Here is a 23,718-nt window from a genome sequence, read left to right as displayed (position 1 = left end):
TTTCAAACCAGATCAGGCCTAAACAGTGTTCATTTGGAATTGGGTTCGAGAATTTTAAACAATTTGGGAATTTGGTAAACACCTTTGAACTACCAGTGGTCTATAGTGATTACATAATAGGCAAGCAAAATCAGAGAGTGATGTAATTTTGAGCAACATGAAGTTCATTTTGAATACACTGTGGGAGTTCGAAACCGTGAACTTTATGGAAAAGTTTGCTTGAGCTGGTAAACACTTTCAAACTATCACTGGTCTATAGTGGTAGTAATAGGCAAGCGAAATCGGAGAATGAATTGATGTGATGTAATTTTAAATGAAATTAGGCCAAAACAAAGTTCAGTGGGAGTTTGTTTCAAGAGTTCGAAACAGCTCGCCAAAGTGAGCTTTAAGAAAAGTTTGCTCCCAGCTGGCAAACTCCTTTTAAGTACTACTGGTCTATGCTGATTACATAGTAGTAAGCAAAATTAAGATGGAATTCAAGATGAAGTGATGTGACATGAAATTTAGACCAAAATGAAGTTTATTTGAAATTTGTTTCAGCAAAGAACTTAATTGAAAAGTTTTCTTGAGCTGCTAAACACCTTCAAACTACCACTGGTCCATAGTGATTACATAATAGGCAAGCAAAATCGAAGAGCGAATTGATGTGATGTAATTTCAAACAAAATTAGGACACAATGAAGTTTGTTTTAGGAGTTCGAAACAGCTTGCCAAAGCAAACTTTAAAGAAAAGTTCACTCCCGGTTGGTAAACACCTTAAAACTACTGCTGGTGTATGATGATTAAATAATACGTAAGCCAAATGGAGGTGGAATTCAAGATGAAGGGACGTTACATCATTTCGAACAAATTCAGACCAAAACAAAGTTCATTTGAAATTTAGTGCAGGAATTTGAAACAGCTTGCGAAAGTGAACTTTATGGAAATGTTTGTTTGAGCTGGTCAACACCTTCAAACTACCACTGGTCTATAATGATTATGTAATAGGCAGGTGAAATCGAATAATTAAATGATGTGATGTAATTTTAAACAAAATTAGGCCAAAATGAAGTTTGTTTCAGGAGTTTGAAACAGCTTGCCAAAGCGAACTTTATTTCGAACAAAATTTGTTTGGAATACATTGTGGGAGTTTGAGACAGCTTGCCAAAGTGAACTTTGGCGAATTTCGAACATTAGGCCAAAATTAAGTTTGTTTTAGGAGCAGCTTGCTAAAGTTAACTTGATTTCAAACAAAATTAGGCCAAAACGAAATTCATTTGCAATTTGTTTTAGGAATTTGAAACAGCTTGTGAAAGTGAACGTCATGAAAAAGTTAGCTTGAGCTGGTAAACACCTTCGAATTACCACTGGTCTATAGTGACTTCGAAATATTCAAGCAAAGTCGAAGAATGAATTGATGTGACAATTTCAAACATTAGGCCAAAATGAAGCTTGTTTCAGGAGTTCGAAGCAGCTTGCCAAAGTGAACTTTATTTCAAACAAAATTAAGGCCAAAAAAAGGTTCATTTTGAATTTGTTTCAGGAATTTTGAAACAGCTTGCAAAAGTGAAGTTGATGGAAAAGTTTGCTTGAGCTGGTAAACACCTTCAAATTACCACTGGTTTATAACAATGCCAAAATAGGTAAACAAAAGCGAGAGCGAACTGATGTGACATAATTTAAAAAATGAAGGTCAAATTGAAGTTTGTTTGGAGTTTGTTGTGGGAGTTCAAAACAGCTTACCAAAACGAACTTTACGCAAAACTTCACCCACACCTTCAAACTACCACTGGCTTATGCCGATTATGTATTAGGTAAGCAGAATTGACTGGAAAAATTCACTTCAGCTTGTACACACCTTTGAACTATTGTTCCATGGAAATGTAGACAGGCAAAATCAAGCAAAATTAAATGTGAACTGATGTGACATCATTTCATTCCCCAGTCCAATCGCAATGATCTCAGCCTGCGGGGCAAGCATTCGTAGCAAATCCCCAAACTTCCTGATTGCTTCAGAAATTCTCTTAAGACCCTTTGTAGGGCCTAGCAGAATACAATAGAGGCCCTATTGCTGGAAGTTTGGCATCTTTCAGATAATAACGGAAGATTCCTCCTACTCACAAACCACTCAGTGGTTTGAAAATGAACCCAAGGGGTGATTACCACAAATGAAGTCTACATGTTCCCACAAATGGAGCGGCCAGCCCACAACTTTGCTTCTCAAATTAGCGTAGACCAAGACATGCATTGAATGCTAATCAATGTATGTAGTTTAGTAAGTACCTGGATTGTTTCCTACCACGTGTTGGATCCAAGTTTCAATGGACGCCTTGTTGGTGCAATTACAAGGTTGTTCATATGTTGTGAAACTGTGAGGGAAAGACATCAGCAGGTGGGTGTTTCATCCCACATGTGCTGACTCTTTCACAATCACTTTCTACATTAGCTATGAAGGCCAACTTGTGGTTTTTGGTTTCAGTTAGTGTCCAAGGTCTTGTTAGCTTCTGACTGAGCTCTGGTGATAATTTGATATCTGGGTCAATGACAAATAAGAATTTTTATTGTAAACAAATACTTGTTCTGCAGGTTTCAAATATTTGTATAATGCTTTAACTAAAATTCTTCATTTTTTGATTTATTGTTTGTCATCATCAGGTGACCTGGTGTCACGGGCTATGCACCACATGCAGCGCCTCAGTTCTGTCCGTCACGGGCTCAGTCCTGCCCGTCATGCCCGCCAGCAGCCCGTCTCCTGGTCTCCGGACGCCCTCCACACTCTCTACTACTTCCTGCGATGCCCTCAGATGGAGTCCATGGAGAACCCCAACCTGGATCCGCCCAGGATGGCCCTGAGCAAAGAAAGGTGAGCCTCATTACAATTCCCCTCCCATTAATCCAGTCTCCAATTCACACAGTGGGCGCTAAGCTAATTAACAGCCCAAACCCCTAATGGCCCATTGATATGTAAGTAAACTCTGGAAATCACACAGCCTGAAGGTACTTTAAAGCTGTTAATGATATAGTAGAAATGTGAGGAGCTCCTCAAACTTCTTCTCCAGCTGCTGTTTCTTGTAAGTTCATTGTAACTTGTTCTTAAAGAGAGGGTGGTTTTAAGAGTGGATCATTAGCTGTCCTGTCTTCCAGGATGTCCTCAGGGTATGACCTGCTTGCTAAAGGTAAATACGAAGGTTTATATTATACAGGGTTCAGTTACAGGTGTAAATATTGGCTCTTCACTGAGATACTCTTGGATGGATGCCTATTTGAAGAGTACAAATACTGTGCTGGGGAATTTACTTGGCAAGTTAATAGCTACTCATATTTGGAGGCAGTTAAACGGCAAAATGTAGCTACACTAAAGCCATTTAAAGGAGAAGTCCACTTTCAGAACAAAAATTGGCAGATAATTTACTCACCCCTTGTCATCCAAGATGTTCTTTCTTTCTACAGTCGTAAAGAAATTATGTTTTGTGAAGAAAACATTTCAGGAACTTTTTTTTTTTAACTTTTTTTTCTAGTTCATGACAGTTAGGGTATGTCTAAAAATTCCCATCTCATGTTCTCCCTCAACTTCGAAATCATCCTATATCGCTGTTTTACCTTTTTTGTTAAGGGTGTTTGATCTTCTTTGCATGTTCACTTTGCAAAGACTGGGTCGGTACTTCTGCAGGAATGTAGGATGATTTTGAAATGATTTTTGAAGTTGAGGGAGAAAATACGATTGGAGTTGTTTGACATACCCTAACTGTCTTGAGCCAGAATACACAGAGTTTAGGGAAAGCAAGACAAGACGAGTGTTTAAGATTAAAAAGTATTTCAGTTGTATTTTTTTTAATGAAAATAACCAATCGTTTTGCTAGATAAGACCCTTCTTCCTTGGTTGGGATCGTTTGAAGCCGCATTTAAACTGCATTTTGGAAATTCAAAATTGGGGCACCATACAAGTCCATTTTATGGAGAAAAATCTCGAAATATTTCCCTCAAAAAACAATTTCTTTACAGCTGAAGAAAGAAAGACATGAACATCTTGGATGACAAGGGGGTGAGTACATTAACTGTAAATTTTTGTTCTGGAAGTGGCCTTACCTCAACCAACTGGACATAAATACTAGCAATATAGCATTTTGTCACGCTAAACCATTACTTTTTGGAAACGGTAGCTTTTTACTTGGAAAAACTACACAACAAACACATCTGGGTAACTTTAGTTGTTTTATTCTTGATGGTGAACTCTTAGAAATGCCTAATTTTATCTCAAATTTAAGCAAAATAAGCCCAAAACAATGACTTACTTGATAAATGAGTCACACAGGTACAACAATTTCTGGAAGCTCTTGCTGCGTCCAAAAACGAAGTAAATCCAGACCTTCGTTGATGGACTCAGATGTTTGTTTCTTTCTTTGATGTGTTGTTGTTGAATGCCAAGCGCAACTGTCCACATGTTGTGATTGTGTGTATACGCATGTGTGCAATTACCAGGTTGTATGTTGAGTAAGTAAAGGGCAAATCTTGATATTGGCTGCAGCTGGTTCAATTGTGTAAGACCTTCAACTAACAAACTTAAGTGGAAAACAACAATGGAGCCTTACTGCCGACTCCAGGACTCCAATCATGAATCTCTCTTAACGATCATGCCAGGAAAGATTTCCAGAAATATTGCTGAGCGCTTATGTACGTGGTGAAGTAGCAGAATGGGACACAGGTGGCGCGTTGGTCCTGGCAGTAATTACGGTAAAGGCCTTAATCATTATTTAAGGTCTCCTCAACACCCCTTCTATTGAAAAGTCTATAAAACCTTTGCTTTAAATGAAACCACAATGGCACATATGCGTACTGTGTGGTCCTGTAAATGGAAAGGGGGCGTCACGGATCCAGTGAAGTTTGGTTATGCGAGCTAGAGGCTTGTAATAGTAAGTGTTGATTTATGACGGGTATGTGTGTCCTATAGAGTGGGTGGAGAGAGAGGGAGGAAAGGGTCAGGAAGGTGAACGGGAGTGCTGGGTGGTAAGTGGTCGCACATCAAGGAGGCACTGTAAGATGAGAGGGGTGGAAAGGACGCTGACCCCAGATCAGGACTGAGAAGACAAGACATATCCGTGCATACTGACTAATTAGAGAACAGTAAGATTAGGTTTCTGAAATGAGCTTCAGAGTAGATAACGACTTAGCGAACTTGTTTGAAGCTCATTTTAGAAACATCTACATCTAAGAATACATATTTCTATGAATACATCAGTACACCAGTATGTCAGGTCTCTTTGCACACTACACAAAACTGTTCACTAACATGTCAAGTATTATATTAAACATTAATACATTTTATTTCTGTTTGGCCATGTTTTATCTCACCTACTAAAACAAATGAGACAGATAAAAATAAAATAAAATAAAATTAAATAAAATTAAATTAAATTAAAATCATGCTGTTGGTGAACAGTCTGACATGTCTCATACAAACCACTTAAAAACTTTTTTTTTTTCATTTTGATCATTTTTATTTCACCTACCAAAAGAAGTGATCCAGACAAACAAAACAAAACAGATCTTAAAAACATTTACATATTTTCCCCATTTGATCATGAACCTACAGAAATAAGTGAGACAAACAAAACAAATAAAAAACACAATCAAAAAAAAAAAAAAAAAAAAAAAATCATGCTGTTGTTTTTTTTTAAAAACTATCTAGTATGAAGTTCTTAAAAAACATTTCTGTACTGTGTATATATATATATATATATATATATATATCTCACTATGCAGTTGGTTGTTTGTCTGGCATGTCTAGTACAAAGTTTTAAATTTACTAACATTTATAGTTTATAGAGTATTCCTTATCTCACCTACCGAACGAAGTGATCCAGCCAAACAAAACAAAACAAAAAAACATGCAAAAAAGATAAATCATGCTGTTAGGTGTTAGACATATCTCATACTAAACCTATTAAAAACATTTATGTATTTTTTTTTTCAGTTTGATCTTTGTTTTTTAATTTACTAAATTTACTTTTTTTACTTACTAAAACAAGTGACCCAGACAAACAAACAAAACAAAAACAGCTGTTTGTCTGACATGTCTAGTAGTTCCTAAAATCATTTATGTATGTTTTCCCCATTTGATTGTCTCATTTAACCTACTGAAATAAGTGAGCCAGACAAACAAAAACAAAACAAGACAAAAACAAACAACAAAAAAAATCATGCTGTTGCTTTTCTGACATGTCTAGTACAAAGTTCTATTTATGTATAAATATTTATATATATATATATATATATATATATATATACATATATATACACAAAACAAGACAAAAACAAACAACAAAAAAAATCATGCTGTTGCTTTTCTGACATGTCTAGTACAAAGTTCTATTTATGTATAAATATTTATATATATATATATATATATATATATATATATATATATATATATTTTTTTTATTTTATCAGAAAATAAATACATAAATACAAACAAAAAAGTAGAAGAAAAAACATGCAGTTGGTTGTTTGTCTGGCATGTTTAGTACCAAGTTTTACATTTATTAACATTTATATTCTTTTCTGTTTAATCATTTCTTATCTAACCTACTGAAATAAGCAAACCAGACGAATAAAACAAAATAAAACAAAACAAACAAAAACAAATCATGCTGTTGGTTTTTGTCTCACAACTTCTTAAAAACATTGGGTTTTTTTTGTTTTCATCATTTTTATCTCATCTACTGAAAGAATCCAGAAAATAAATAAACAAACGAACAAACAAACAAAAAAGTAAAAAGTCATGCAGTTGATTGTTTGTCTGATATGTCTAGTACTACGTTTTATATTTAACATTTCAAACTGATTATTTCTTATCTCACCTACCAAAAGACGTGAGCCAGACAAACAAAACAAAACAAAACAAACAAAAAAGCTAAAACATGCTGTTGGCTGTTAGTCTGAGATATCTAGTAGTAAGTTCTTAAAAACATTTACATTTTTTCCCCATTTAACCATGTCTTATTTAACCTACTGAAAAAAAAAAAAAATCATTGTGTTGGTTTTTGTCTGACATATATAGTATTAACTTAAAATCATTTTATTTTTTTTTTAAATAATGTTTTTTAATCATCTCACCTACTAAGAAGTAAGCCAGTAAATAAATAAATAGATAAATAAATAAATAATCCTGCAGTTGCTTGTTTGTCTGGCATGTGTAGTACTAAATTTTATATTTACTAACATTTATATTTTTTTTCAGTTTGATGTCTTATCTCAACTACAGGAAGAGAAACAAAGCAAGCAAACAAACAAACAAGCTAAATCATGCTTTTGGCTGCTAGTCTGACTGACATGTCTAGTACTAAATTCTTAAAAACAATTTTTTTATTTTTTCTCCCCATTTGGTCATGTCCTATTTCACTTACTGAAAGTGAGCCAAACAAAACAAACCAATTCATGCAAACAAAGAAAACAAAATCATGCTGTTACCTGTCAAACACATATCCATTGCATTAGAAAGTCGTTACAAATGTATCTTTGTGTACTTTAAGGGGTAATGGGTAATATATCCACTACTAATATCTAATGCCAAGCAGAAAGGTGATAATTAAAGCAATAATTAAAGAAAAAATTGGAAGGCAGACATTTTATATGAGCACTAATTAAACAATAACATTATTTCTTTAATTAAGGCCTTGTCTGTGGAAAGCACATTTAGAAATCAACTGAAATCAATATCTCAACGGCGGGCTGTAGTACACTATTTACACATGATTTTTGAATTCAAACAAATATACCAAATAACTCTCCCATTTAAAGTAATGCTGGGATTAATCATCATCCGCTGCCAAACCGCGAGAAATTCCTGGCTTGAAAACCACAGCGTTTAATATGCAGCGGCCGTAGAGTCTCCTGCCAGACGCTAGTGTTTGTATATGACTCAGAGACATGCTTCAGTGTTATATATGTTTATAGCGAAGGACGCAGCCGTGTGGTCTCAGTAGTGAACTCTTAATCACCGTTACACATCTCTGGTGTAATCTAGTCACGTTAGAGTCCTTAACACGTGTGTAAATGTCTGTGCGTGCTAGTCTGCCAAATTAGCCCAAAGCGCTATAAGGTTTCCACAAGCCCTGATTAGGCGTGCTTTGATGTAGGCTTGAAACTGAGCTAGGATTTCGGGTCGAAGGCCACGGGTTGAACTTGAGCCCTCGATTCAGAAGCGCGGGTCATTGTTGAAGCGTGACCCAGGGGCCAAACGAACAAGAGATGGAGGGACGCAGACAGACTTTTGCTTTTCACTAGCGTAGCGCTCTGACAACAGAACAAAGCAGAGGTTGTAAAAATGTTGAAGAGCTTAAATTTCATGCTGGTTTTGTTTTTCATTCATAAAGAGCAGAGGAGTGGACTACGCATCAGAAGTTTATGTTTGGCTAGCGTGCTAACAGAGCTATTGCCATCTTTTGTTTGTTGTTTGAAAAGCTTTGAGGAATCAATAATTCCATTTAGCAATTGAAAAGAGCTGACATGCATAGTATCAAGTGTGTATTTAGACCTGAGTGTTGTGCATATTGCTTTTTAATGACACTGTTGGTAGAAGTTGCCAGAAGTGCCAGGCACAATCAAACTGATGGTTCCCCTCAGATTTCTGAGAGAATGTAATGCAAATGTATTTAATAATTATGCTTTTTTTGAAAACCTGGTGCCTTATATAGTATATTACTGTATATGAAGTGTATGGAAAATTCCCATAAACTTTTCCCGTCTTCAACTCGTTTAGTTAGTGTACTAACTGATACCTTTTTCCACACAAACACACACACAGATATACAATCAAATCCTTGTATACTCTCACAGATATCAAGTCCCCCAAACACCGTCCACCCCCTCTTTTGAGCGACCAAAGTAAACACACTTAGCAGGCTGCAATCTATTAGTCCTGACAGTGGTTTTAAGAGCCTTAGTACTTGGAAAATTCCCTTGATCAATACAGTAGGCAGCTAAAACTGTTCCTCTAAACTATTTTAGTGAAAGTGTGTGGTTATTAAGAGTGTTTCTCTGTGCCTCTTCCCTCACTTTCCCATGAAGATCTTTCCTTACACATGGATTAAGGTTGAGCTGTTTTACAACCACAAGTCAAACAAATGTTACTAAACCTCATCTGTTTTCCTAAATGTAGGCGTTATACAGCTTCTGGCTTGCAAATAGACCACTCTTTTAGTTTTATCTTTGGTTTTGTTCAGATCTGCAGATATAATCAGGTTTATTTTGGCATGTTCTACTTAAATCCATTGTTTGTAGTGCAGAAAAGCATGACTTCTTTTAACCGCCATGAAACATCGTGAAAAATACTAGGGTTACTTTAGGTTAATTTAGACTTTTCTCAGGCATCTGTCCTAGTTTACCTGAATATACCCTATTTCTACATTTTTTCCACTTTGACATTTAATTTATTGTTACTTGCCAGTTCTGTGTAATTGTTTAATTTTATGAGGGGGTGGTTTTAATTTTGATGAGTGAATCATCAACTTCTAAACCAGTTCTTTTAGCAAACCAACACATTTCTGAGAGAAACACCAAATTCTTTACTAATTCTTTTAGTAAACCACCAAATTTTGATTGAAAAACAACATTCTTTACCAAATTTGGTGAAACACCAAATTTTACAGTTTTTGTGATACACCAAATTCTACACCAAATAGTAGTTGAAAAAACAAATTCTAGAACAAATTTTCAGTGAAACACCAAAGTCTTCACCAATTTTGGAGAGGTTCTTAAGGAGATTGAGCAAAACACCAAATTCTACACATTTTTTTGTGATACACCAAATTGTTAGTGACAAAACAGCTTCTTACCCAGATTTTGAGTGAAACACCAAATTCTACATTTTTTTTTGCGATACAACAAATTCTACATCAAATTTAAGTTAAAAAACCAAGTTTTACAATAAATTAAGCGAAACACCCAATTCTAAACTAATTTTTGAAAGATACACCAAATTCTACACCAATTATTTTAGTGAACCACCAAATTTCTGAGAGAAACACCAAATTCTTTACCAATTCTTTTAGTAAACCACCAAAGTTTGAGTGAAAAACAACATTCTTTACCAAATTTGTAGTGAAACACCAAATTTTACAGTTTTTGTGATACACCAAATTCTACACCAAGTAGTCGTTGAAAAACCAAATTCTAGAACAAATATTCTTCACCAATTTTTGGAGAAGTTCTTAAGATTTTGAGTAAAACACCAAATTCTACACATTTTTTTGTGATACACCAAATTTTAAGTGAAAAACCAACTTCTTAACCAGATTTTGAGTGAAACACCAAAGTCTAAACAAAATTTTGAGTAAAAAAAAATTCAACACATTTTGAGTGAAACGCCAAATTCTAAAATGTTTTTGCGATACACCAAATTCTATCAAACTGTAAGTTAAAGAATAAGTTCTACAATAAATTTTAAGCAAAACACCCAACTCTAAGCTAAATTTTGAAAGATACACCAAATTCTACACCAGTTCTTTTAGTGAACCACCAAATTTAGAGTGACATACTACATTCTTTAGCAAATTTAGAGTGAAACACCAAGTTCTATACCTTTTTTTGTGATAGAAATTGGTGCAGAATTTGGTGTAAGTGGGAAAAAAAAACAGATTCTACAACAAATTTTGAATGAAACCGAATTTGACTCCAAATTTGGAGAGAAACACTAAATTCTACATTTTTTGTAGTGAACCACCAAATTTTGAGTAAAAAAAAACAAAAAACAAAAAAACACATTTTTGCTTAAATGTAGACATAAACACCAAGTTCTATACCTTTTTCTGTGATATACCAAATTCTACACTAAATTTTGAGTGAAATACCACATTCCTTACCAAATTTAGAGAGAAACACCAAGTTCTAACTTGGTGTTGGAATACACCAAATTCTACACTAAATTTTGAGTGAAACCCCAACTTTTTTGAGTAAAACATGAAATTCTACACTCGATTTGGAGAGAGACACCAAATTCTACACCAGTTCTTTTAGTGAACCACAAAAGTTTGAGTAAAATATCACATTACTGATCAAATTTAGAGAGAAACACCAAGTTCCATACCTTTTTTTGTGATGCACCAAATTCTACACTAAATTTTAAGTGAAACACCAAATTCTACAAAAAAGTTGGTAAGTGAAACACCAAATTTTACTCCAAATTTGGAGAGAAACACTAAATAATACAATTCTTTTAGTGAACCACCAAAAAAACCAACCTTTTGTAATACATCAAATTCTACAACAAAGTTTGAGTGAAACAAGAAATTCTACACCAATTCTTTTAGTGAAGTACATTCTTTACCAAATTTAGAGAGAAACACCAAGTTCTACACTTTTTTATGAAACACCAAATTCTACACCTAATTTTAAGTAAAACTTCAACATATCAACTTTAACTTCCTTATGAAGATCTTCTAAAATTATTACCCTATAGAACACAACACTACTTTACACTATAGTCCGCTATTGTGCCTCTTGTGGCAGCCCTGCTACCCAAACAAACTGATCACTGGCAAAACACCTGGCAAACAAACCATGATCTTTTCACATCCTCCCTCAAGATTTAAATATAGCTTCTCTAAATTTAGCTTAGCCTTCAGATGTTTCAAGCTTGAAAGCTGACTTCAGAATTTTAATTGTCTTTTCTTTTGAACCAAAATGGCTCCCATCAAGTTGTCATCTGCAGAGCTGATCTGTTTGTTGTGGTTGAGCACGTCTGTAGGTCTCAGGAGATTTGTTTCTCTGTTGCGCATATCTTGTGTGTTTAATGAGCTTCACGCTCCTCTCGGTACGTCTCATTTGCATGTCTTGCTGGGCTGACAGACTCTCGACGGGACTTCTTCGGTTTGTTGTTTGACGTCATTGTGTTCCTGCTGTGCATCGAGCGCTCTGGGGCCCGACTTTCATGTTGGTATCTTCTCTAAATCCGATGTGAAGCTCACTTTCTCTGTGGGGATGGAAGGCTGGGGAGACGATATGAAAAACTGCAGTACTATTAGCTGCGGGATTCCTAATCTTTTTATCAGGGTTTTACTTCGAAAAAGATTAGATTAGGATTTGGGAAGGGGATTCTGAATCTGTATCAGTGTCTGGTGATGATACTTCACGGTTCAGGCTGATTTGGATGCTAAATACAGCTAAGTGATGCTGGTGCAGCTAAACAGTTACCATACGTGCCCATGGTACAAATTGCCTTTAATGGTGACAGTAAAGGAGGTCTATATTATCTGAAGAAATCTTACAGCATTTCTGTTCACCTCAGTGGCAGTTGTTTGGCTGCCGCAGGGCCATCTGAAGTATGCAACCATCTCAGTATAGTTGAGATATCAACCAGCAGGGGTGACCGTTTGATCCCTGGGTGAGAGTGCGTACATTAAGGGTGTTTTCACTTCTGTCCTATTTTTCCTTTTGCATAACTTTTAGTTTCTGTGTACTGCACAATAGTTTACAATATACTTGCTTTGAAAACCACTTTTTGCAATGTTTATTCAATTTGAGCCAAACTTTGACCAAGAAAAAACACACTTTGATGTGTATTTTCTCTATGCTTTTTCACCTCTGCTTCACCTTTCAGAGGCTGGAACTTGTCAAAGCTCTGAGTTATTATTGCGCAATACAATCCTCCAGTAAACAGCCCCTATCTGTCCTCATGTCAAGAAGCTTGCATACATACAAACTCATTCATGTCTGCAGGGAGTGTGCGTGAGGTGCTAAAAACAAGACAACTTCAGCAGCTGTAGATCATTCTCAGCATGAACTCTCTGATATGACAGGGTGCTGAAAGACACGGGCTGTCTTAGTGAAAGCTGCGCTTTCTTATTGCACAAGCCCTGCTTTACAAACACAAGCAGATTTAGTGCGGTGTGGCCCAACTTGTTTTACACAACTGTCGATCTCAGCAGACTTGTCACACACACATGCACACTATACACACTCTATAATTATCTATATATAAAAACAATAGTATTTTATAGTTGGTTTTAGCTCACTTTTGGGAACAAATAAGCAATCTGAAAGGCATTTTTTCCATTTTACAACTTGAATAATAAAATACAAATTTCAAAAAACAAATCTGAAATCAATTCATGGTTGTCAGTGTCATTGGGAGAGTACAACGGAGCATTGTAGTTTCTTACAGCAATGAATACAAAAAAAAAGTTGCAATAATAATACAACAATGGATTGTAAACAAACTTGCTGTTTTTTTGGCATCCCCAGGCCGTTCCTCCTCCTCCCACCGCTGATGGAGTGGATGCGTGTGGCCATCGTTCACGCTGAGCATCGCCGCAGCTTATTGGTGGACAGCGATGATGTCAGACAAACGGCACGGCTGCTCCTGCCTGGACTGGACTGTGAGCCAAGACTGCTGAAGTAAGACATTCACATCATACAACACTTCCTGACTGACAACTAGCATACATTCATAGCTGTTGGATGATACATGAGTGAAGAAAATGCAAACCATATCTAGAGAGCAAAAAACTGAGAGAAATACACCCAAAAACACACTAAACATCTTGGCAACCACATAGCAACACCCTAGCCACTTCTAAACACCGTAGATCAGAGGTCTCATACTCAATTCCTGGAGGGCCATAGCTCTGCAGAGTTAGGTCCAACCAGCTCCAACTCACACGTGCTTGGAAGTTTCTAGTAATCCTGAAGACCTTGATTAGTTGGATCAGGTGTGTCTGATTAGGGTTGGAGCTAAACTGTGCAGAACTGTGGCGCTCCAGGAATTGAGTTTGAGACCAGTGCCTTAGATAGTCTCCACTCCCATCCACGAACACCTTAATAACTGCATAGAAACAGAATAACTTCATACCAACGCCCTAGCAACCAGAGCACCATAGCAACCAAAAAACAATGTCTTAGCAACCTGTCAGGACACCTTAGAAACTGAATAGAAACACCCAAGAACCACTCAGAAACAAGTGTGAGATGGCCACTCAGAAGGCATAGAAATGATCTAGAAGCCAATCAGAACACCTTTAAAGCTTAGAACAGTTTGGCAACTGCATAACAATGCCCTACCAACCAGAACATCTTAGCAACCACTTGGAAACAGCTTGGCAACTGCATAACAACGCTCTAGCAACCAGCTTGGCACCTGCGTAACAAAGCCCTAGCAAACAGAACACCCCGACAACCAAATATAGCAGCTTGGCAACTCCATAATTATGCCCTAGCAACCCGACAACCATAGTAGCCATTCAGAACAGCTTGGCAATTGCACTTATAGCACCGCCCTAGCAACCAGAACACCTTAACAACCACTTAGAACAACTTGGTAATTGAATAACAATGCCCATAGCAACACCTTAATAACCAGAACACCTTAGCAACCACATAAAACAGCTTGGCAACTGCATAAAAAAAAACGCTCCTGCAGCCAGAACACCTTAGAAACCACTTACACCAGCTTAGCAACTGCATTACAATGCCCTAGCAACCAGAACACCTTAGCAACCACTTAGAACAACTTGGTAATTGAATAACAATGCCCTAGCAACCTGAACACCCTAGTAACCACTTACAGAATCTTAGCAACTGCATAACACCCTAGCAACAAATCAGAACATACAGACACATACTACACTTTTTATACAGTAACTTTGTTCAAAAAATATACAAATATTAATAAATAAACATTTTCAGAACCATAGAATGAATGAAAACTATTTTTGTTAATAGATAAAAAACACTTAAGAATAATTTTAGCTAATGAATCATGCAACAAGGCCAATGGAACATCACATTTCATGCTGACTTTAAGGTGCTTTGTCAAGTTCTCCAGTCGTAGTGACCTCGTTTTCAAAGTATATTTTACTGTTTCTATCACAACCTTGTAAGACTAATTAAATCAATTTTTTAAAATGTCAACACTTTTAAACGGTACTTAAAATGTGGCAGAGCTGAACCTATTAGACATGATCTCATGCTTCTCCTTATATGTGACTTTCCATCAAACTGCATTAAAACATTGGCAAAGACCTTCAGCAAAGCCTCAGATTTTTACTGATCCTCAAGAGCCCAGCCTTATACTTAATGATTTGAAAACACTTTAGGAAAATACAGCACTCCACCCATGAAAGCAAGTACTGAACACCACCATCTCTTTCCCCACTCACTCCCTCACTGTCCTCCTTTCCCTTAATGCATGTTTTCTTACTCTTCTTCTGTCTTCTGTAGGCCCGAGTGCTGCTTTAGCTCCTTCAGGCGGCTAGATGCCAAAGCCGCTACAGATAAGTTCCAGCTGGACCTGGGTTTCCGCATGCTCAACTGCGGCCGCACCGACCTGATCGGCCAGGCCATCGAGCTGCTGGGGCCAGATGGTGTCAACAGCATGGATGACCAGGTACTGTGAGCTCAGAACCGCAAACCAGATGTTAACAGCACCTGTCAGCACTGAAGACCAAACTATACATCACTCTGTTACACTGATATCACATTTTGGATGCATCTGTGTAGGGTATGACTCCGCTCATGTACGCCTGCTCAGCTGGAGACGAGGCTTTAGTCCAGATGCTGATTGATGCTGGAGCCAATCTGGATGTAGCGGTATGGACCACCAATTACTTTTTTAGTCCGTCACTATTTTTTGATTTTAAGACCTGTTTAAAACAAGTTCAATTCGATTTAAATGTTCATTAAATTATTTAAAAAACGTTGGTATTTGAATTTTTCGGCATTTATTTAGCTGATGGTCTTTTGTGTTCAGGTACCCGTTTGTTCTCCCAAACACCCATCAGTCCATCCAGACAGCCGCCATTGGGTGGCGCTCACATTCGCTGTGTTACATGGACATATTTCAGTAGTGCAGGTAACAAGTTGCTTGTTTTATTATCAGCAATGTTTTTTTGTTTTTTCTTTACTCTCCTAACCTACATCTTTATCTTTAGCTTCTGTTAGATGCCGGGGCGAATGTGGAAGGAGCAGCCGTCCGTAACGGACAGGAGAGCAATGTTGAGACGCCTCTCCAGCTGGCATCTGCAGCAGGTGTGTGTAGCACAACTCCCTCATGCCAGCCTTTCCCTACATCCACCAGCTCAGATTTATAGCCTGCCAGGGAAGGCTGGCCACTCCTATCCCAAACAGGAATCCCTAAAAATATGGCCCTGTCTTGGCAGACCAAAGTCAAAGTGTACAGGCCACAAACTGTATGAGAGTTGACGGAACTGGGTCAGGAAGAATTCTGCCACAATTCAGAGCATGTGTTTGGTTTGAAACCTTTTATAGGTGTGGGGACATTCAACAAGAAGTCTGAGAAGTCAAATCTTTTTTTAAACATTTAGTATGTAAAAAGTTAGATGGACTTTACCACTGTCCATACTATAATATCTAGAATACTACCCTATTTGTCACACTTTCACTGCATTCCATTCTGAAGAGCTTGTCCGTATGCCTTAACCCCTCAAAGGGTTTACCTTCCAGAGTGGGAGCTTCAAAGGGATGAAAGGTGCAAGTCAGGGATGTTCCATGAAGGCCACTGTCTTGCAGAGTTTAGCTCCAACCCTAATTAAACACACCTGAACCAGCTAAACATTGTCTTCAGACACACCAGAACAGGGATAGGCAACCCTGAAAAAAGACCTCACCTGCCTGTAGCCCTAGTAATCTTGAAGACCTTGATTAGCTTGTTCAGGTGTGTTTGATTAAGATTGGAGCGAAACTCTGCAGGACATCTCCATTCCAAGACCAAACGCTGCCTATCCCTGCACTAGAAACTTCCAGGAAAGCGTGTTGAAACTGGTTGAAGCTACACTCTGCTGGACAGTGGTCCTCCAGGAACATGTTTAGGCATTCCTGGTGTAGGGGACCAAAGGGGACCTTAATCAGGTTAGATGAGGCGCTGTCATTGCACTATTAAACCTGTGCAAAAAATCTTGGGAGTAAAGTGTCCATCAGTTGTATCCTTTGAAATTCTTCATTCCCTAGGGTACTTTGAAGTGGCCCTTTTTGAGCATTTCGGTTTAAAACTACCCTTCACTATGGCAGCCACGATGGTCCTCACTTCAAAGGTTATCCCAATTGGAACACTGCAGAAATCCCTAATAGAACTTAATCAGGTTAGACGCCATAATGAATTCAACACAGATGAAAATGAGGCTCTGAGGGAGATGAAGGCTGCATCCAAAATTGCATACACCAGTGGTCTCAAACTCCTTCCTGGAGGGTCCCAGTCCTGCAGAGTTTAGCTCAGGGCTGCCCAAACTCTGCCCTGGAGGGCCGGTGTCCTGCTGAGTTTAGCTCCAACTTGCCTCAACACAACTGTCTGGAAGTTTCTAGTATGCCTAGTATAAGCTTGATTAGCTGGTTCAGGTGTGTCTAATTGGGGTTAGAGCTTGCAGGACACCGGCCCTCCAGGACTGAGTTTGGGCTCCAACCAGCTCCAACTCACCAGATTAGAAGTTTCTAGAAATAATGAAGACCTTGATAAGCTTGTTCAGGTGTGTTTAATTAGGGCTGAAGCTAACCTCTGCAGGGCTGTGGCTCTCCAGGACCACTCGCATACACTCTTGAGTAGGTATTTTCTGAATAGGTAATTACTTGAAAGTGTTTTCTGTGTTGTACTACATTCACCATGTTATCATTATCATGTGAGCTATCAATGTCAGTTGCGTCACTCCAGTATCATTCACAAATCCTCTCCTATGGCGTCATGGGATAGTAAAGTGTCCATCGTATGCACACTTCAGAATCTCGCTAGAAGTAGTAGGCCATTCGGATACAACCACTGAATGCACTACTTCTATGCCTCACAGCCTCATTTTTATTCCGGACAAAAATTTAATATGGCACATGACTACAGTCTATACCTCATCATGACTGGGAGGGCCATGTTTCTGAACTTCAACAGGCAATATTAAGTTAATATTTCATGTTACTGGTGTCAAAATTCTAAATGAAGTACTGTACAGTTGATTTTGGAAGAGGAGGAAGTTGCAAGTTCTGAAAGTTAACAGTATGTTTTCATAGTACATCAAGCTCTTTTATCTCAAAAGATCAAGGAAAAGTTGATTAATCGTGACATGACCCTTCTAAGATCATTACAGTAATAATCATGAATTGCGTTCTTTTCTTTTATTGTGGTTCGCTCTTATTTATTCTCCATTTATTCACCAGATCTGTGTAATCTTACCATCTGTTTCTCCTTTTCTCCTTCTCCTCTGGTCACTCTCCTGCTTTCGCAATCTCGCAGGGAATTACGAGATGGTTAGTTTACTGCTGGCGCGCGGTGCCGACCCCCTGCTGAGGTCCCAGGACGGTAACACGCTGACATCATCGCTGTATGAGGACATGAACTGCTTCAGTCACGCTGCCGCCCATGGCCATAGGTAATACCTCCCATCATTCCAGCAGCCTGGAACAGATCACACTAAAACAAACTCACCCCCAGCAGCTCTGCACATGATCACTTATGACAACACCCACGCAACTGCATTACCACATCAGCTATCTAACTTTCTATTCATCTAGCTTTTTATTTATCTGACAGTCTATCTATCTAGCTATTTGGCTATCTATTCAATTATTTTTGTCTATCTATCTATCTATGCAGCTATCCAATTATTCTTGTCTATCTGTCTATCCATCTATGCAACTATTTGGCTATACTCATCCATTTGTCTTCTCATTAATTTTCTATCTTAGTAACTACTTGATTATTTCTCTATTTCTATACCATTGTATCAATCCTTCTGTATGTCCAAGCATTCATTGTCTTTTTATCCATCTACCTGTGCATCAAACTATCTTTCCAAAAAAAAAAAAAAAAAAAAAAAAAAAAAAATTTTCTACCCAGCTAGCTATATTCCAATCTATGCAACTATCTACCTACTGTGTATATCTACTCATCTACTCATCCATCAGCTATCTATCTATCGCATATGTCCAAGCAGTCATAACATATCTATTAAACCAGCTATCTAGCTTTGCTCTGTCAATCTACGGACTCATCCATCTCTCACTGAACTAATGCATAACTGTGTTCTCCAGGAATGTTTTGAGGAAGCTCCTCTCTCAGCCTCAGAAAGTGAGGGAAGATGTGCTCTCGCTGGAGGAGATCCTGGCGGAGGGTGTGGAGGCCGAGACGCGGGCGTCTGGCCGGAACGGACATTCCCTACCCCCGCCTCCATCTCCAAACCTCAGCCTGGTGTCAGAAGAAGCCCTGCCCAAGCTATGTAAGGCCCGTATGAAAGCTCTGCAGGAGGCATCCTTCTACAGCGCAGAGCACGGCTACCTGGATGTCACCATGGAGCTCAGATCATTAGGTAGGTTAGACGCATGACTAACCACAGTGTCTAATTATTTACAGGGAACATGCAGAGTACAGATTAGGTTTTCTTTCTTTGATACGGTTATGAAAAGCTGAGCTATCTTGATTATTTGTAAACAGTTCTCCACATATTGTCTGCTTCTGCAGGAGTGCCATGGAAGCTCCATGTGTGGTTGGAGTCACTACGCAGCGCTCAGCAAAAGTCCAGAGCCGGAGTCACACTCTCCCTTCTGCGAGACTTCACCTCCATCAAAGAGGAGGACTACTGTGAGGAACTTGTCTGCATCGGCCTTCCTCTGATGTTTAACATCCTGAAAAATAGCAAGGTACAAAAAAGCCTTGGATATTTTTTTTTTTTTTTTTTCACAAAAACCCAAAGTGAACATTTTCTTCACAACAAACTTACACAATAAATTCTGTCATTGTGAGCAATTAAAAATAGAACCTTGAGTTTGAAAACTTGACAGATCATTTTTATTCTGTTTTTGAGCCAAAAAAATCTGACTTGGTGTGACAAGGACTTTAAATAACTCTTTAAGGTCCTTGCTCAAAGAGTCCAAAATTCTTGTCCGTATTTTTTGCACGTTCAAAAATAAATACGACCTCATTTTGTGTCAATCACGTTTACACACTGCCACCAAAACTTTCGTCAGTCATAAAAAAATTCAGATCAGGTTCAATTTTCAGCATTTTTTGTATTCATATCAAAAACGCAAACATTTTGGACTCAGTGTGCAAGGACCTTTAGTCTCCAATTAAAATTACCTTATAACAACTACTTTCTCTTTTTCTCCACAGAACGAGGCAATAATCCACCAACTGGGTGCCATTTTTAGTCACTGTTACGGTCCTGCTCCACTACCTTCTATCCAAGAAAAGAAGGCAGCTCTCTTTGCTCAACTTGGTAATTCACTCCATCTTAGAAGTTAGATTTATGAATTTGCAACATTGATGTAATCCACCAGTTAAGCTACCCAGCATTGATTAAAATAAAAAAAGCTATAGTTTGTCAATGATACTGGTAATTGTTTTCAATTACTTGATAGTGCACTATGGAACCCTGTTTCTGCCAGTAAAATTGTGACTTGCAAATGCAAGATATAAACTCACAATTGCACGTTATAAAGTCAAAATTCAGCGAGTTTGCAGGAATTTTTTCTCAGAAATGCATGTTTATATCTCACAATTCTGACTTGCTTGCAACTGCACGTGTGTATCCCACAATTCTGACTTTGTAACTTGCAATTGTGAGGAAAAAGTCAGAATTGTGAGCTAAAAAAAATCGCAATACCGTTTTTTATTCAGTAGCAGAAACAGGTTTCCATAAAGCAGATTATAGTTGCAGTCCATTTTTATTTCTGTCTTTAACTGATTACTCTGGAAAAATCTTGATAAAATCTTGAAAGTCTGATGTCCACGATTTCTCTTTCCACAGACCCTCACTTCCTAAACAACCCAGAAATGTCTGACGTGACATTCCTAGTGGAGGGCAAACCATTCTACGCTCATGGGGTTCTGCTGCTCACAGCATCCGACAAGTGAGTCTCTTACCTTACTTACATAATAAAATAAATCAGTTATCTCATAACACAGGTCTCTCACGTAGATGACATCTGAAAATAACTGAACTGTTTAGAATAAGCATGTTGTCTGCTTTCGTTTAGGTTCAAAACACTGCTGGCACTAAACGGGACAGACAGCACCCAGCCACGCAAGGAAATCGAGATCAGCAATGTCAAGTACAGCATCTTTCAGGTATCTTCAGATGAATCCTCGTTCAGCGAGCCGTGACAAAACAGGGTGTTCTGAGATGTTATCAGGAGTTAATCACAGTCTCATTGTGTTTATCTAGATGATGATGTCGTACCTGTACTGCGGGGGCACGGAGTCTGTGAAGATGGGCGTTCCAGATTTACTGGAGGTAAGACAAACAAGACACAGGCCAACCCAGCTAAATGCTCAAAAAAAGAGAGGTAGATCTTGGCAGCTTATCCAAAGTCACAGGCAATTGTTCATGCAGTGGAACCTCTTGAGTTGGCCTGCAGTAATTCAAGATGAAACTTTATCTTCTTAGATTCACTGAGGCGCTTCTTGGCCAATAAACTATTTTTGTAGATTGAAGCAAGTCATAAAACGAAAGAATTATAGTTCACTCCTTTTGTTTGCTTTCTCTAGTTACTGTCAGCAGCCAGTTTGTTCCAGCTGGGGGCGCTGCAGCGGCACTGTGAAATTATCTGTGCTCAGAACATTGACCTCGACAATGCTGTGAACATCTACCACACTGCTAAGGTAAAAACATATCATTATGTAATATGTACAATATACAACTATAAAAATATTATGAAAATGCATATAACTACATTTTTTTTTCCAAAATAAGAGGAGTTATACAAATGCATGTTATTTTTTATTTAGCACTGACCTGAATATATTTTACATATCGTTTACATATAGTCCACAAGAGAAAATAATAGTTGAATTTATGAAAATGACTCTGTTCAAAAGTTACATACACTTGATTTTTAATACTATGTTGTTATTTGAATGATCCACAGCTGTGTGTTTTTGTTCATGACTACCTTGTTCGTCCTGAGCAGTTAAACTGCCCGCTGTTCTTCAGAAAAAAAACCTTCAGGTCCCACAAATTCTTTGGTTTTTCAGCATTTTTGTGTTTAAACAGTGGTCTCAAACTCAATTCCTGGAGGGCCACAGCTCTGAACAGTTTAGCTCCAACCAGCTCCAACCTACACCTGCTTAATAGTTTCTAGTAATCCTGAAGACCTTGATTAGTTGGATCAGGTGTGTTTGATTAGGGTTGGAGTAAAACTGTTCAGAGCTGTGGCCCTCCAGAAATTGAGTTTGAGACCACTGGTTTAAACCCTTTCCAAGAATTGTGCTTAAAAAGTATACAAAATGACAGATCGTTTCTCTAGATAAGACCCTTCTTCCATGGCTGGGATTATTTAGAGCCCTTTGAAGCCGCATTTAAACTACATTTTGGAAGTTCAAAATCGGGGCACCAATGAAGTCTATTATATTGGGGAAAAATCCTGAAATGTTTTCCTCAAATACCATAATTTCTTTACAACTGAAGACAGAAAGACATGAACATGTCTGGGATGACAAGGGGGTGAGTAAATTATTTGTAAATTGTTGTTCTGGAAGTGGACTTCTTCTTTAAGAGCCAGGGGTGAAAACTTTTTGAATTTGAAGATAAAGGTAAATTTAACTTATTTTGTCTTCTGGGAAACATGCAAGTATCTTCTGTGGCTTCTGAAGGTTGGTACTAAATGAAAAATATGATATTTAGGGAAAAAATGTACACATCTTCAGTCTGTTCAAATGTTTTCACCCCCGGCTCTTAATGCTCCATTTTCCCTTCTGAATCATCAGTAAGCATTTGAACCTTCTGTAATAGTTGCAAATGAGTCCCTTAGTTGTCCTCAGTGTGAAAAGATGGATCTCAAAATCATGCAGTCATTGTTGGAAAAGGTTCAAATACACAAGAAAACTGGAGGACCTGAAGGGTTTTTCTGAAGAACAACTGGCAGTTTAACTTTTCAGGACAAACAAGGGACTCATGAACAACTATCACTAAACAAAAACACAGCTGTGGATCATTCAGATAACAACACCGTATTAGGAATCAAGCGTATGCAAACTTTTGAACGGGGTCATTTTTATAAATTCAGCTATTGTTTTCTCTTGTGGACTATATGTTAACATCATTTATGTGAAATCTTTTATTCAGGTCAGTGCTAAATACAAAATAACATGCATTTTGTATGATCCCTCTTATTTTGGTAAAATAATTTACATTTTGCAGATTCTGCAAGGTGTATGTAAACTTTTGACTTCAACTGTACATTTCCTTTGTAACAAGTTTTTTGGTGGTATCAAATACTCTATTCTATCATGATAAATGGCAGAACACTAGGGTAAAACCATTTTATGTGTCAAAAATCATGAAAATACAATTCAGTTTCACAGATAAAATGGTATTGCCATGGAACATGGTACATTGCTACTATTTACACTAACAGGATTTATTAAAATAGGTAAACGTTACAACCACATGGTTCCTGTACGTTTTATGAGAGTAAACACTTTTTAAACCAAGTTAAAAAAAAAAAAAAAAAAAAAAAAAAATCAAGGAATAAATTAAATGCAACAATACATCAGTGTTTTCTAAATACAAGTTGCATTTTGTGAGAAACTGATCAAAATAAAATGAGTTTATGATTAAAACAAGAACAAATATTCACCAGTAGGCTCAGAAATTTGAACCCATTTCAAAGAGAAAACTATTCAACAGATTTGTCCTTGTTTCAAACATAAACACTTAATTTTGTTCAATTTCTCAGAAAAGCAGACTACATTTTCAAGTTTGCAACTCTAGAAAAAGTATCTTGATTTAAGGATGTTTACATGTTTGCACT

The 23,718-nt window shown here is 37.6% G+C and overlaps 1 protein-coding gene across 1 annotated transcript in view; it reads left to right on the top strand.

The window, feature by feature from the left end:
• Positions 1-23,718, top strand: part of abtb2b (ankyrin repeat and BTB (POZ) domain containing 2b) — a 60,056-nt gene that overhangs the window by 35,661 nt on the left and 677 nt on the right. The window contains exons 3-16 of the mRNA XM_051100120.1: positions 2,635-2,842; positions 13,219-13,371; positions 15,193-15,358; positions 15,472-15,561; positions 15,722-15,823; positions 15,903-15,999; positions 18,203-18,338; positions 19,000-19,274; positions 19,427-19,605; positions 20,078-20,183; positions 20,715-20,817; positions 20,944-21,034; positions 21,132-21,200; positions 21,455-21,568. Of these exons, the coding sequence (XP_050956077.1) occupies positions 2,635-2,842; positions 13,219-13,371; positions 15,193-15,358; positions 15,472-15,561; positions 15,722-15,823; positions 15,903-15,999; positions 18,203-18,338; positions 19,000-19,274; positions 19,427-19,605; positions 20,078-20,183; positions 20,715-20,817; positions 20,944-21,034; positions 21,132-21,200; positions 21,455-21,568 (1,889 nt within the window). The remainder of the gene's footprint in view (positions 1-2,634; positions 2,843-13,218; positions 13,372-15,192; positions 15,359-15,471; positions 15,562-15,721; positions 15,824-15,902; positions 16,000-18,202; positions 18,339-18,999; positions 19,275-19,426; positions 19,606-20,077; positions 20,184-20,714; positions 20,818-20,943; positions 21,035-21,131; positions 21,201-21,454; positions 21,569-23,718) is intronic.

Source organism: Labeo rohita, chromosome 25 (genome assembly GCF_022985175.1).
Source record: "Labeo rohita strain BAU-BD-2019 chromosome 25, IGBB_LRoh.1.0, whole genome shotgun sequence".
NCBI classification, from domain to species: Eukaryota; Metazoa; Chordata; class Actinopteri; order Cypriniformes; family Cyprinidae; genus Labeo; species Labeo rohita.
Note: the sequence above shows the minus strand (reverse complement) of the source record. Positions and strands in the feature narration are given on the sequence as shown.